Genomic DNA, 14,084 nt, shown 5'->3' on the forward strand with positions numbered 1-14,084 from the left:
TTCACGAAGCAAACAAATATTTTAGCTAAATGAGAGTCTGAATTAAATAAAAGGCTGTGTTGACTGACCCAGAACTGTCCGTGCTGTAGAGCTAGGTGTGTGCCTTGTACAATTGGTCCATACCATAGGCACGACTAGCCAACCATCCTCCATTTTTATCTGCCCTATGCATCCAGTGCTGGTGTCATTGTGTAGACAGGCAGATCATTACCATATATGATTGATGGCCTATTGATCCAACTAGAATAGTCTCTCACTCTTGCTCACTCTGTCTCTCTCTCTCCCTTGCCCTCTCTCTCTCTCTCTCTCTCTCTCTCTCTCTCTCTCTCTCTCTCTCTCTCTCTCTCTCTCTCTCTCTATTACTCACTCTCTCACCCTCTCTCTCACTCCCTCTATATCCCTCTCTCTCCCTCCCTCTCTCTCTTTATTTCTCCTTCGCTCTTTTTATCTACTTCCCTCTCTCTCTCTCTCCTTCGCTTGCTCTCTCTCTTTCGCTCCCTCTCTCTCACTCTCTCCTTACCTCTGTCTCCCTTTCTCTCTCCATCCTTCGCTCTCTCTCTTTCGCGCCCTCTCTCTCTCTCTCTCTACCTCTCTCTCTCTCTCTCTCTCTCTCTCTCTCTCTCTCTCTCCTTCGCTTGCTCTCTCTTTCGCCCCCTCTCTCTCACTCTCTCCTTACCTCTCTGTCTCCCTCTCTCTCTCCACCCTTCGCTCTCTCTCTTTAGCGCCCTCTCCCTCTCTCTCTCTCTCTCTCTCTCTCTCTCTCTCTCCCTCTCCCTCTCCCTCTCTCTCTCTCTCTCTCTCTCTCTCTCTCTCTCTCTCTCTCTCTCTCTCTCTCTCTCTCTCTCTCTCTCTCCTTAGCTCCCTCTCTCTCTCTCTCTCTCTCTCTCACTCCCTCTCTGACTGTGTCTCTCTACCAATCAGGTGGAGACTGTGTTCGGCTCTCCCAACATGACGGTGGCCTACCACGTCACCGGGGAGGGCGCGGTGTACACACCGGCCGCCGTGCTGGAGGGCCTGGGCTCCTACGGCCGTGATAGGCTGATTGCGGACCTGCGTCAGTACCTCCCCATGGTGACGGCGCTGCCCATCCCCACCGCTTTGTGGAGGCCGACTTCAGCCAGTGGCTTCCAGCTCCAAACGGGTCAGTGAAGACAGGAGACCGGTCGAGATTGAATGGGAAGGGACAATACAAGGGACCTGCACGCTAGCTGTGTTAAGGCCTGGTTGTAATTAATTATTCCATGAGCAGGCAATGTCTTGGTATGCTCACAGGGGCAGGAAACCTTGGTTTGTTATCCCCCGAAAACAGAGAGAAAGAAAAAACCTTTGCACAATACACATGCAAACAAAACATAAAAAACGCATTCTACCTGGCTGGCTGGAAGCTATGTGTGTCTATCCTCTCAGAAGCGTCGAAGGGAACATATGCCGTATGCTTCCCAGCCAGCAACAAAGCAATAACAAACCCCACAGCAGAAAAGAATCCACAACAGCACCCCACCACCACAGGCCGGCGGTTGAACGGTGATATGCTTTGCCTTTCCAGTGCTGCGGTTCGTGGGCGCGGGGGATAATCCTCGCTCCTGCCGCTTCTCTCAGATGATGGAACAGAGGCTGGAGAACGCCTTCTCTGAAGCCCAGGCCAAGCACCTGGGGAGCCACAGCAAGCTCTCTGTTCAGGTACCCTAACCCCCCCCCCCCCCCCCCCAAACACCTTGTAGAGTTTACATGAGTCAACTGTTGCCCATTTATTCTCTGTTCAACCCCTTCTTGGGAGTTGAGTGTGAACTGTGCTTTTTGGCGGTCTGCCAGGTAAAGGCTAAAACACGCTCCATAATTACCCGTCTCACCCCCCTCGTTTTACAGTACTTGTTATTTTTTATAATTTATCCGCTCCCCCATTTTTTAATGATCTCTCACTTGCATCCTTGGGTCTAATTGGACTGTTTTACATTAAAATAAATTAGTATCAAACGGTCAAAGCAAGTGAACCATTAAAACACAAATGATGTTCAATCATTTTGTGTCTTAGTGAGTTGGTTTCAGTTCGATATTCATGACCCTAGTTGCTCTTTATTGTAGGGCTTCTTGATTTATTTCAAAGTGAGTAATCTCGTTATTCATTGATACAGTTTCAAATACCTTTGATTGCCTTTCATGGTGGCCTCTTGCCTTTGGTGTTCAGTCATTTGAACAAAATGTTAATTTCTGTCTGCATTATGCCTGTCCGCCTTCACCAACTTCAACTCAACACTTTTGTGCACATCCAGGAATTCCACTTCCTTTGGTAGCTTCTCCTTGCAAATTGTAGGCCTTCAGCTTGGGGGACAGCATGCAATTGAACTGAACTTGGTGCCCACGAATTCCCGTTGCTGTAGTGATTAGAAGCTCATGCGAAGTGTGGCAGTGCTTTACCATCTTTAGGTTTTACATTCATTTAATACAGCGTATTCTTTATCTGGATTCCCCTGCCGCAATTGTCATCTTAATTGTTATCTTATCCCTTTCTTTCCTACAATTATATAAAGCCAGTTTATTTTTGTCAAATGATCACTACCTTAGTAAATCAAAGATACTTCCAGAAATCTAAGATGGGAATAGATATGTATTATTTTAGTTCCACCCTGGTTCATCTATTATTCATTTGGTTCCACCATGGTTCGTTCTAGATTCATACACCTTTGGTTCCACCCGCGTTCCTTCTAGATATGTATCATTCTGATTCCTCCCTGGTTCTTTCTAGATTCATACTCCTTTGGTTCTGCCCTGGTTCCTTCTAGATTCATATTCCTTTGTTTCCACCCTGGTTCTTTCTAGTTATGTTTTCCTTTGGTTCGGCCCTGGTTCATTTTAGATAAGTATTCCTTTGGTTCCCCCCTTCTTCTATCTACACCTCCATGTTATCCAATGGAGATGTGTGCTCCTGGTAGATCCACGTGGTTCCTCACCCCCTCTGTCTCCGTCCAGATGCTGAGGGTCTCCCCGGTGTCCCGGACCCCCGCTGTGTCCCTGGTCTACAGCGTGAGGAATGGCTCCGTCTTCCTCAACGGCACCACCGCCTCCAGCCTGCTGGGTCGTCTCACGGCCGAGCTGGTGGGCTACTACCTGTTCTACCCCCCGCTCGTCATCGCAGAGCGTGAGTCTTTCATCTATATGTACATGCATATATATTTATATACACATAAACATTATATTTAAACCTGTATTGACCATTGGAGAGCACACGGCTGCTCTAGAGGGTGGTTTAGAGCCAGCCTAGATATAATACAGCCAACCATGAAGAATACCTGAAGTGAGTCCGTAATTGTTTTAATAGACTGATGAGTTCATCATTCATCTTTGAGTGAGCAGTAGAATTATGAAAATTTGGTTTGATTTCCGAGGAATAGGCAAATAAGGATGACTATATAATATTATAACTCAAACTCTAGCTCTTATTCCAAAAGTGCCTAATATACATACAAAATCAGCCATGAAATGCCTCCAATAATACCTAGGCTCCGACAATGACATATAGCCTAATGTAATATATATTGTATACATTTATACAACAGTTGTTTCCGACCAAGTAATTTGATAGGACAAGGGGCATTCCATGAGTGCTGATAGAGTAAAACAGCACTGGGACTTTTAACTGTATGTTCGATGGAAAAAGTACAGTGAACCGGTCATTATCACGAAAGTATCCCGACAGGGTAATACAGAACACAGACCCAGGCGGAGAGGTCTTGAATCACACTGAAGGGTTTTATTGCCTTTGCAAAAAAGAAAATCCATTCTGCTAGATTGTAAGGTTGGAAATAGCCTTCATAGCAATAGGCTCTGAGGTATAGCAGTGGTCTGCTGTTCAGAAATAACAGACTGCTAAACGCCCTAATTGACCACTCAGAATCGAGTATTCAACAAAGCAGTGGAATAATAATCGTTATCCATTCTAATCTACGATTTAAACCATTACATTAGATCGTTATTTTTGATTGTATCCAAACCGTTGCACTGCAAAGATATACATATTTTCCACAAATACATCATTTGAGTTGAATAATGAAATTAATGATGGTCAGGAGTGGGCAAAGGTTAGGGAAGAAGCCCAAAACAATAGAGCTGTTTGTTGTTCTGTTGATTCATCGGAATCAACAGAGGAACTGTGAACAGACTCTTACTTCACTGGTTGCACAATAAATGAAAACATACAGATCAATTTACATGATAAGGAGAAGTGTAAGTACAGAAGCAAGTACAGGAAAATGTTTATGTGTTGCTTGGCAATAGTCAAGTCCCAGTCCGGTTGTGGAACTATTTGTTTTGGCGGAACCGAATAAATGATTTAATAAACAAGCAAATCATAATCTGTCGTTGCTTATTACTGTTTACAAATAAATGATTGCTTGTAGGACTATTGTAAAAAAGATCTTTGGAGAGAGAGAGGGAGGGAAAAACACACGAGCCTATGAACGAAGTTTAGCCATGCAGTTTTTCAGTATAACAGCACGCCCTCATGGGCGATATTGGTTAAATAATTCAAGTATTCTAATATACTACTTATGCAAGGAAAAGTCTTAGAACAGTATCAGTGTGACTGGGTACCGGGCCACATGATACATTTTGGCATTGTGCATGTGAGTCGCACATAACAGACTTAGGGGGGCGTAGGGGGAACTGTGATCTGGAGAGACATCTGCAGTACTTCTTAATGGCTTTCTGAGGCAGTGGCCCCACAACCAAAATTCTTTGGGAGTCTCTGAAATGCAGATGATTTAGAGCAGTCCACAATTCTTGGGCTTCTCCTGTCAACGAGATGATGTGGAGTAATTGTTGGGCTCAACCGTCCTGCTAAAAGCAATAGGTAGAAGTAGTAGTAGTGGTCCCCGTAGTAGTCACATTATTCCAATATACAGTCTATTTTCTTCTCCAAACCAGGGAGTCACAAACGCAAACAAATCTCCCAGGAACCCACACAGGTCCTCCTAAATAATTGGACCTGTTCCATTTTTATCCTCCTTCTTCTACCGTGAACTTAAACTTGTTCTAGGGGAGTGGCATAGCTAAGCAGCTACGTACCGCAGCTTTAGCTCCAGCTGGTTGCAACCCAAGGACACATTAGCATGGGGGGGATGCTCCATGTCACCCTGGGCCCTCATAATGAAGGATGGCTCTGCTGTTCACTAGCCCCCTAACCCCAACCCCCACCCCCGAGTGGATGTGTAGTAGTTATCTGGGTTCTACTGCATGCAGGCGGGATGGTGCAGCGATATGACTCGATGTCTCAAGGTCCCCAGTCGACCAGAAGGCGTGAATGAGCTATGGCGACTCACCCCTTAACTACTCCTTTCAGCACCAGAAAAGGATTGAGATGAACAAAAAGGGCAGTAGTAGTGAGCGGGACAACTGTTAAACGTCTTCCTTGTATACGTGAAGCCGAGAGCTCGAAAGACTGCTTGTCATTCCACATTAAATGTAAGTCAAGTGAAGTCAAATGTATTTGTGTGTCCCATCATCAGTTATGGTCTCAAGGGGATTAAGGTCGTAGCTCATGACAAGGTCACAGAGATCGTTCCGGAGAATAGTGTCAGGAAGCAAGGAGAGCGTTGCTCTTAGAGATAATACTTTGGGTCGTGTTGATCTTTCCATGCCGCTAGGAATATTTTGCACTTTTCTGACAACAATGTTCCCAGGGCCCTTGCCATATGTTGGCTGTTTTCCTGCTTCACAGCCTTTTATCATAGTGAAACATAATGTGTGTGTGTGCATCTGTGTGCGTGTGTGAGTGTGTGTGCCTGTTTGCATGTGTGTGTTGGAGTAGGGTACTCGTATCACCCCAGGCCTTGTTTAAGTGGAGCTAAATTCCATTATCCCATACTTGTTAAATTGCTTGTGATGTGCACTTTACAAAGCTGTTCACCTTTTTCACATGCTTTCTCAAAATAAAGGGTCTGATTAGTTTGAGAGAATAGTGTGTGTGTTTGTGTTTGTGTGTGTGTGTGTGTGTGTGTGTGTGTGTGTGTGTGTGTGTGTGTGTGTGTGTGTGTGTGTGTGTGTGTGTGTGTGTGTGTGTGTGTGTGTGTGTGTGTGTGTGTGTGTGTGTGTGTGTGTGTGCGTGTGTGTGTGTGTGTGTGTGTGTGCGCGTACATACGTCTGTTTGCTTACGTGCTTGTGTGTGTGCAAGTTGATGTATTCTGGTTGTCAGACAATACTGACAACTTCAATACACATTGTATTTGTACTATCTCGACAAGGTCCTGATGAATAGTTTGTATCTTTTTCATCACAATTTATTCTGGAGAACATCAAGGCTGATGTGCAGCATTGTGTTCTTTGTGCTTGCAGACACTCGTTTTCAATCTTAGTGGATGTTGAGCTGTTCCCGAGCCCTCATTAAAACAGCTAGTGCTCGTGTCAAATCACATCACTGATTAGCATTCCACAAGATTATATCTATGGGGTTATATTAAAGCAGTTCTCCAGTGTCACTGTAACTGCTGAAGATCCCTGTCCTCTATGTGTGAATGTCTTTATGTATGTAGGGACAATATATGTATCTGCTGTATCCATGTCTGTTTTTATGCATGTACCACAACAAATTGCACTTAAAGATTATTAGATTAATTGTGTTTAATGATTCTTTAACCTTTTGTGTTATATCGTCAATGTTGAATGCACTTGTAAATCGCTTTGGACAAAAGCTCCAGCTAAATAAATGTGTTGTGATGTAATGCTTCAATGAATGTCCATTTGGCTGCCTGTCTGTATGTCTACCTGTCTTTCTTTGTCTCCTCCTTTGGCCCGCCCAGTCTGCGTTACGCAAGCAGGGTTACATGCAGCGGTGAAGAGTTCAGGCATCAGGGCAGCTCATCACACATCCCTTTGTGCTTTTGCTTTCCAACAGACTGCTTGAATACCTCTGTCAACCCATTTTTTCACCTCTGTTCTCAAGGTCCATGAGGAACGTCTGAATGGAAGTCTTGAAAATAAAAAAGAAAGCTTACAAAGTCTGAATGTCAAAAGCGACCAGATATTACAAAACTGAGAACTTAGGAGCAACAAATTTGACTCTCAAATAATTGGCTGTATATTCAATAAATGATGTGATAAAGTAACACCAGATTCAAAATGCTAAAACGTTTGGTTCATCTGCATGATACTACGGCATTGGAATGCTTATTATTGAGACTAAAACTCTGGATGTCTGGAGGATTCTAATTCATCCGTCTGTTGTTTTTGTACTGTCTTACAGCACTTGAATACCACAATCTAAACTCCTCCATCGCCACAAGAGACTTCTGGGTAATCACAGGTGAGATTGGATTAATATTATAAATGAACAGCAATGGAATTAAAGTGATTAAAGACTATTGAAAAAAAATCTAATTTGCAACAGTATTTACATCACCAACCCACAAGAGATGTATTTTACATCTATGGCAATCGTCTTTACGACGACTTCTGATCGAATGACTCATTCGCCTCGATCAATAGTGATCGACTCATTTTTGTAACTGGATTGAACCCAGCAGCAGCCTGAATGAGAATATTATCATTGGACTTGCTATCGACTGAATCTGGAAGATGTTAATCTTTCTTCCAAACAATTAGGGAGAGCCAGTTAATGGGTATTGGAACTCATATTGTTGCTTTAACAGTTTATCTTACGTCACTCTGGCATTTATTGAAGCAGCTGTCAAGGCTACACATCATTAAGATCTACCCTAGTCATTCTTATAAGCGCAACATAGACCGAAACAATAACACAAATTGTATTTTTCATAAATTATAAGTATAAGAGTAAGCCTTGCCCTATCTTCTATAATTGTGCACTATAGTGCCACCATAGTGGAGTGATGTGTTTGTGGGGAGAGAGAAGGGGGACTATGCATGTCCCTGTTTCTTCCAATAGGAGTGGATGCCCCGGTAATGAAGTGCTTCACCCGATTTAGTGAAGGGCTGATTCAACAGTTGGCCAAATCGTACACGTTTGCACCTAATCCCTCCCTTATCTTTCACTGATATACAAAAAATATAAAAATCCCATTTCTCTGTCAATCATTGTTTACTGCGTAAATAATGAACAAATACAAAAAGTATTTAATTGTCAGTTCCTTTGTCTTTGCCTTATTTTTGACATACATGTTAAAGACCCCACAGCAGTATAACCATATGTGTGGACGCAGGTCACCCAGTCTTCTGTCTAATGCAGGTGGGGGGGGGAGGGTCCCTGCAGCTCTTAACCCCGCACTTACTCACAGGAGTGGCTCTATCTAGTCAAGGTCATGTCCTGGGTAATGGGATCTGCTCGCTCCATGAACATGATACACACTCAACATAGAGTTGTGTTGTCTCTAAAGCTGGAGAACCTCAACCTCACACTTTTGGAGTTGTTGAGTGAGAGGCGAGAGACAAGATAGAGAGAGAGCGAGAGACTATTACTGGGTAGCATCTTAAAATAAACACACACTCACACATACCGACACGGACATGCACCCGAGCAGCAGCCAGGCATTTGCATCAGCCTGAGGACATATGCTGGGTTATGTCAGAAGCAGAAAGCCTTAGCTCTTCCTTGATGTGCAGTGCTGCTCAGCCGGACCGCCACTAATCCTGACTTTTACGTTCTCTTCCCCTTGGGCCAGATCTGTACTTTCTCTGTATTGGGTGTGTAGCCTTCTAGACCAGTCTGTTGGAATGCTTTCACTGACCACCGCCCAGACAACTGTTCACATTGGGCTATGTTTGTGAAGAAATAAGTCTAATATACAGTATCACACAAAAGTGAGTTATTTTGAGGGGACAATACATTTACACTGTTTTAAAGCTGTACACTGACTACTTATATTGTATCAAAGTGTAAATTCTTCAGTGTTGTGCCATGAATAGATTTAATAAAATATTTGCAAAAATGTGAGGGGTGTAGTTGTACTCACTTTTGTGAGATACTGTAACTATGGTCTAGTATGATATACTAGTATTGTCTGTGTCGGATTGCCTAATGGCTATTCTTTGTCTTTCGACTCATGCTTGTCGACCTCATTAAGCGCAATGCAATGGACTTCATATCTTTCAATTGCAGTATTGATTCAAACCTTAATTATTTATTTATTTCCTCTTTCGCTATACCGAGATATTCTACCAAAGAAAGAAGAACCTTTATTATTTTGTTTTTATGACGTACAATGTTTCAATGGTTTCATCAACATGTTTTAAAGGAGCAAGACCTATGGTTCAAGGTGGACTCCACTCTACAGGGTAGACTGCAGACATTCAGGCTCCAACCCACTAGACAATCCTCCCTCCTCTTAAAGGCACCCAGTGCAACTTTATGTAAACATTCAATGAAAAATAAACATTCAATTTCTAGTCTTTTTTACACGTAGTAAGTTTCAATAACTCCATACCATTACATATCGACATTCAAGGAGCAAAGATGAGACGTCGTTGTGTGGTGTGGCAACCCGCCACGTTGAGCGCACCAACTCCTCCCAAACCGGACACAATTGCGTTGCGCAAAAGCCAAAATGAGGCATGTTTATTCCCGAACATAAAAGTCTCTCCAAAATACAAATAACATAAACCTTGGGAGGAATCAACGGTCCCCTCCGTCGTGGGTGGAATCCCGTCACCCACGAGGACCGGTCTCTCCGTGCTGGAGCTCCAGGGCTGGGTGAGCCCCGAATGAGTGGAGAAGCCGGCTATTTAAGCCCTGCTTCTCCACTTGTTCCTCAGGTGCTCTGAATATCCCTAATTGGCCCAGGCCGGGTTGCCACACTCCTCCACCCTTTGCTGAAGCCTCGGGTGGCCTTTCGGAGGTGGCAGCGGTCCGGCGCGCAGCATGGCTGCTTCTGCTGCCGGCGTGGCTCGTTTCGGGCCTAGTCTCCCGCAGTCTCGTCTCAGCGGCCTCGTCTCCCGCGACCTCGTCTCCCGCGGCCTCGTCTCCCGCGGCCTCGTCTCCCGCAGCCTCGTCTCGGGCTGCGTCGTCTCTGGCGGCGTCGTCTCTGGCGGCGTTTCGTCTCTGGCGGCATCGTCTCTGGCGGCGTCGTCTCTGCTGCGTCGGCTCCGGCTGCGTCGGCCCCGGCTGCGTCGGCTCCGGCTGCGTCGGCTCCGGTTTGGGGTTGGCTTGAGGTGGGCGCTCCCACCCAAAATGGCCCGTAGCTCGGTCGAGTTGCCCGCATCCTCCACCATATGTGGCAACCCGCCACGTTGAGCGCACCAACTCCTCCCAAACCGGACACAATTGCGTTGCGCAAAAGCCAAAATGAGGCATGTTTATTCCCGAACATAAAAGTCTCTCCAAAATACAAATAACATAAACCTTGGGAGGAATCAACGGTCCCCTCCGTCGTGGGTGGAATCCCGTCACCCACGAGGACCGGTCTCTCCGTGCTGGAGCTCCAGGGCTGGGTGAGCCCCGAATGAGTGGAGAAGCCGGCTATTTAAGCCCTGCTTCTCCACTTGTTCCTCAGGTGCTCTGAATATCCCTAATTGGCCCAGGCCGGGTTGCCACAGTGGTGAGAACTGATAGAAAATCGTAAACAACAACAATCGCCGGTGGGGAGAAGCCATTTTTCCATTGACTGGAAGCCTGCTTTATTTATTGTAGGTTACAAAAAATAAAGAAAATGGCGGCATTGTTGTTGTTATCGATTTTGTATCAGTTCTCACCACACAACGACGTCTCATCTTTGCTGCTTAAATGTCGGTATGTAATGGTATGGAGTTATTGAAACTTACTACGTGTAAAAAAGACTAGAAATTGAATGTTTATTTTTAAGCCTCGAAAGTTGCACTGGGTGCCTTTAAGTCCTCGACTCTCCTTCCCACCTCCCCCAGGTGTGGTTCCACGTCGACGCAACGCAACGGGGTTTATGGAGCCATTACGTCCTTGCGGACCCTCCTTGGTTCCACCGCAAGGGCCTGATGTGCGCCTCCCAAAAATGTTTACCTCACGTCGAGGTGACGCAGCAGGAAGCGCTGCGATAAGTCCGCTAACGTAAAGCCGACGTGAAGCCGACGCAGAAACCAAAACAGGTTCAAGGCTGCGTCGAGGCGTCTGCGTGGTCTTTGCGAGTCAACTGTGGTGTATCTGGATGCAGTACATTAAGGGTTAATGTATTACGCAGGTTACGTTACAGTAGACCAATAGGATTATGTGTGTGTGTGTGTGTGTGTGTGTGTGTGTGTGTGTGTGTAGTCACATGATGCTGGGTTCGTACGTCTTCATGTCAGTTTAATAAAGTGCCTGTAATGTCAAGACACAGTTGTCCGCACTGAATTAATATTCCTTAAATAGAATTATACGACATGGTGTCAGAAGTGCTGTGTCTATGACCCGAAAGAAAAAGCACAGGACACAACGGTCCACGGCGACAGAGACAGAGGGAGAGACATTGGTGGATGTTAAGAGCGAACAACGTGAGGGAAACGTTAACGTGCAACAAGCGAGCATGGCGGCTAGTGCACCAACTGCTACATTCAACATCCAGCCACCGGAGCCCTTCGATTTCAACAAACCGCTCGATTGGACAAAATGGATCCGGAGGTTCGAGAGGTTTCGGCAAGCGAGCAACTTGACTACGAACTCCGAGGAAACTCAGGTTAACACTCTGATATATTGTATGGGGGATGAAGCCGACGATGTATTGAGAGGATTAAAACTGAGTGATGCTGACATGAAAATTTATGACAAAGTAAAAGACGGATTCCGGGATTTCTTTGTTGTGAAAAAGAATATTGTGTTTGAACGTGCATGCTTCAATATGCGAAAACAAGAACCAAATGAGACTGTCAAGGCATTCGTCACTGCCCTGCATGCTTTAGCAGAACACTGTCAATATGGGGACTTGCATGATGAACTCATACGAGATCGGATCGTAGTGGGGCTTGCAAACACCAGACTTTCTGAACGCTTGCAGATGGAGGAAAAACTGACTTTGCAAAAAGCCATTGATATGGCAAGACAGTCTGAAGAAGTCAAAAAGCAACAGAGCACACTTAGGGGTGACGCTAGCAGTGTGATGCAGATGGAGGGGAGCTCCATAGACAGACTGATAAAAAAGGGACAGCGATATACCAACTGGAAAAGCAGCATTCCCGCCAACACACGCAAGGCAGAGACAAAGGCATGCAGCACAGCGCCCAGTGCTACAAGTGTGGGGGGCCTTCTCACGAGTGTCCCGCCAACGATGCAAGCTGTCGGGGCTGCGGAAAAAAAGGCCATTACCAGCGTGTCTGCAAAAGCAAGTCTGTGGTAGCGTGCATTGAGGAAGAAGAGGGGAAAAGTTTCTTCTTGGGCTCTGTGTCATGTGAAAACAACATGTGGGCGGCTGATGTGCAGATAAAAGGGAAAGTGATGAAATTCAAACTTGACACCGGCAGATGTAACCGCCATTTCGGACAGTGACCTGAAAGACTTGTTCCCGGGGGTACAAATGCCTGTCCTCCACAAGCCAGAGAAACCCTTGCTGGGTCCAGGAAAGATTCAGCTGGAGGTAGCTGGCTATGCAAAAATGCAGCTGACTTACAAAGCCAAGCAGACGGAGGAGAAGGTCTATGTGGTCAAAAACCTGAGCACACCTTTGCTCGGGCTACCGGCCATTACTGCCCTGGGTCTACTCATTCGAGTCGACAGTGTCACCATGGACTCTTTAAAGGCAACCTACCCAAAACTCTGCAAGGGCCTAGGCGACATCAGGCGTCCATACCACATCCAGCTCAAGCCAGAGGCCGTGCCATTCTCTTTAAAGACTCCACGGAGAATTCCCCTGCCTCTGATAGGAAAGGTGAAGGAGGAGCTCCAGCGGATGGAAGAGATGGGGGTCATCAGGCGCGTCGAGGAGCCTACGGAGTGGTGCGCCGGCATCGTCGTCGTCCCAAAGAAGAACAGCCAGCGACTACGCCTGTGTGTGGACTTCACGGGCTTGAACCAGTATGTGTGTCGAGAGAAGTATGTCCTGCCATCAGTCGACCAGAGTCTAGGAATGCTAGCTGGAGCCAGAATCTTCAGTAAACTAGACGTGAACATGGGATTCTGGCAGATTCCTTTAGCTGAGGAGTCAGCCAAATACACAACATTTATAACACCCTTCGGACGGTATCACTTCCAGCGTCTTCCGTTTGGGATCAACTCTGCGCCCGAGCACTTCCAGCGTGTCATGGCGGAGGTGATAGATGGACTCGACGGGGTGGTCTGCCACATCGATGACCTGCTGGTGTGGGGAAAAGACCAAGAACAGCACGACGCTCGTCTCCATGCCTTGTTGAAAAAGCTTGAACAAGCAGGGGTGACTTTGAATGCAGACAAGTGCGAGCTCTCCAGGAGTGAGGTGGTGTTCCTCGGGCATGTCATCACCACGTCAGGCATCAGCCCCGATCCAGAAAAGACAGAGGCCATCAGGGACATGAAAGAGCCTACAAACGTGAGCGAGTTGAGGAATTTCCTGGGGATGGTAAACCAGGTGGGAAAATTCATACCCCAGCTATCAGAGAAAGACAAAGCTCTCCGTGACCTTCTCTCAAAGAAGAACTGCTGGCTGTGGGGTGTCGACCAGGTGGCGGCTTTCAGGGTGCTGAAGGAAGCACTAATCTCTCCACCGGTCCTGGCCATGTATGACACGAGCAGGGACACCAAAGTATCGGCAGACGCTTCATCTTATGGACTGGGGGGCGTGCTCCTCCAGAAATGGGACAGCGAATGGAGGCCGGTAGCTTACGCATCCCGCTCACTCTCACCCACTGAGCAACGCTACGCGCAAGTAGAAAAGGAGGCCCTGGGTCTAACCTGGGCATGTGAGCGCTTCCGGGACTTTTTGTTAGGAAAGCACTTCTGCCTAGAGACTGACCATAAGCCGCTCCTCTCCTTACTAGGCGCACAAGCACTCGACCTGTTGCCACCAAGGATACAGCGCTTTCGAATGCGGCTCATGCGCTACTCCTATGACATCGTGCACGTTCCTGGAAAGTCACTCTGGACTGCTGATACATTGTCACGTTCACCTGTACAGAAACAAATGACCGCAAATGACACTGAACTGATGGAGAGCACGAACATTTACGTGGACTGCATTGTCAACAACTTACAGTTGTTGACGTCAGTC

The 14,084-nt window shown here is 46.3% G+C and overlaps 1 protein-coding gene across 2 annotated transcripts in view; it reads left to right on the forward strand.

The window, feature by feature from the left end:
• The window catches only part of kiaa1549lb (KIAA1549-like b), a 67,154-nt gene that overhangs the window by 28,717 nt on the left and 24,353 nt on the right, over positions 1–14,084 (forward strand). For both annotated transcript variants that reach the window (XM_060071502.1, XM_060071503.1), the window contains exons 5-8: positions 922–1,141; positions 1,547–1,680; positions 2,968–3,136; positions 7,235–7,294. In XM_060071502.1, the coding sequence (XP_059927485.1) occupies positions 922–1,141; positions 1,547–1,680; positions 2,968–3,136; positions 7,235–7,294 (583 nt within the window). The remainder of the gene's footprint in view (positions 1–921; positions 1,142–1,546; positions 1,681–2,967; positions 3,137–7,234; positions 7,295–14,084) is intronic.

The sequence above is a fragment of the Gadus macrocephalus genome, chromosome 14 (genome assembly GCF_031168955.1).
Source record: "Gadus macrocephalus chromosome 14, ASM3116895v1".
Lineage (NCBI taxonomy): Eukaryota > Metazoa > Chordata > Actinopteri > Gadiformes > Gadidae > Gadus > Gadus macrocephalus.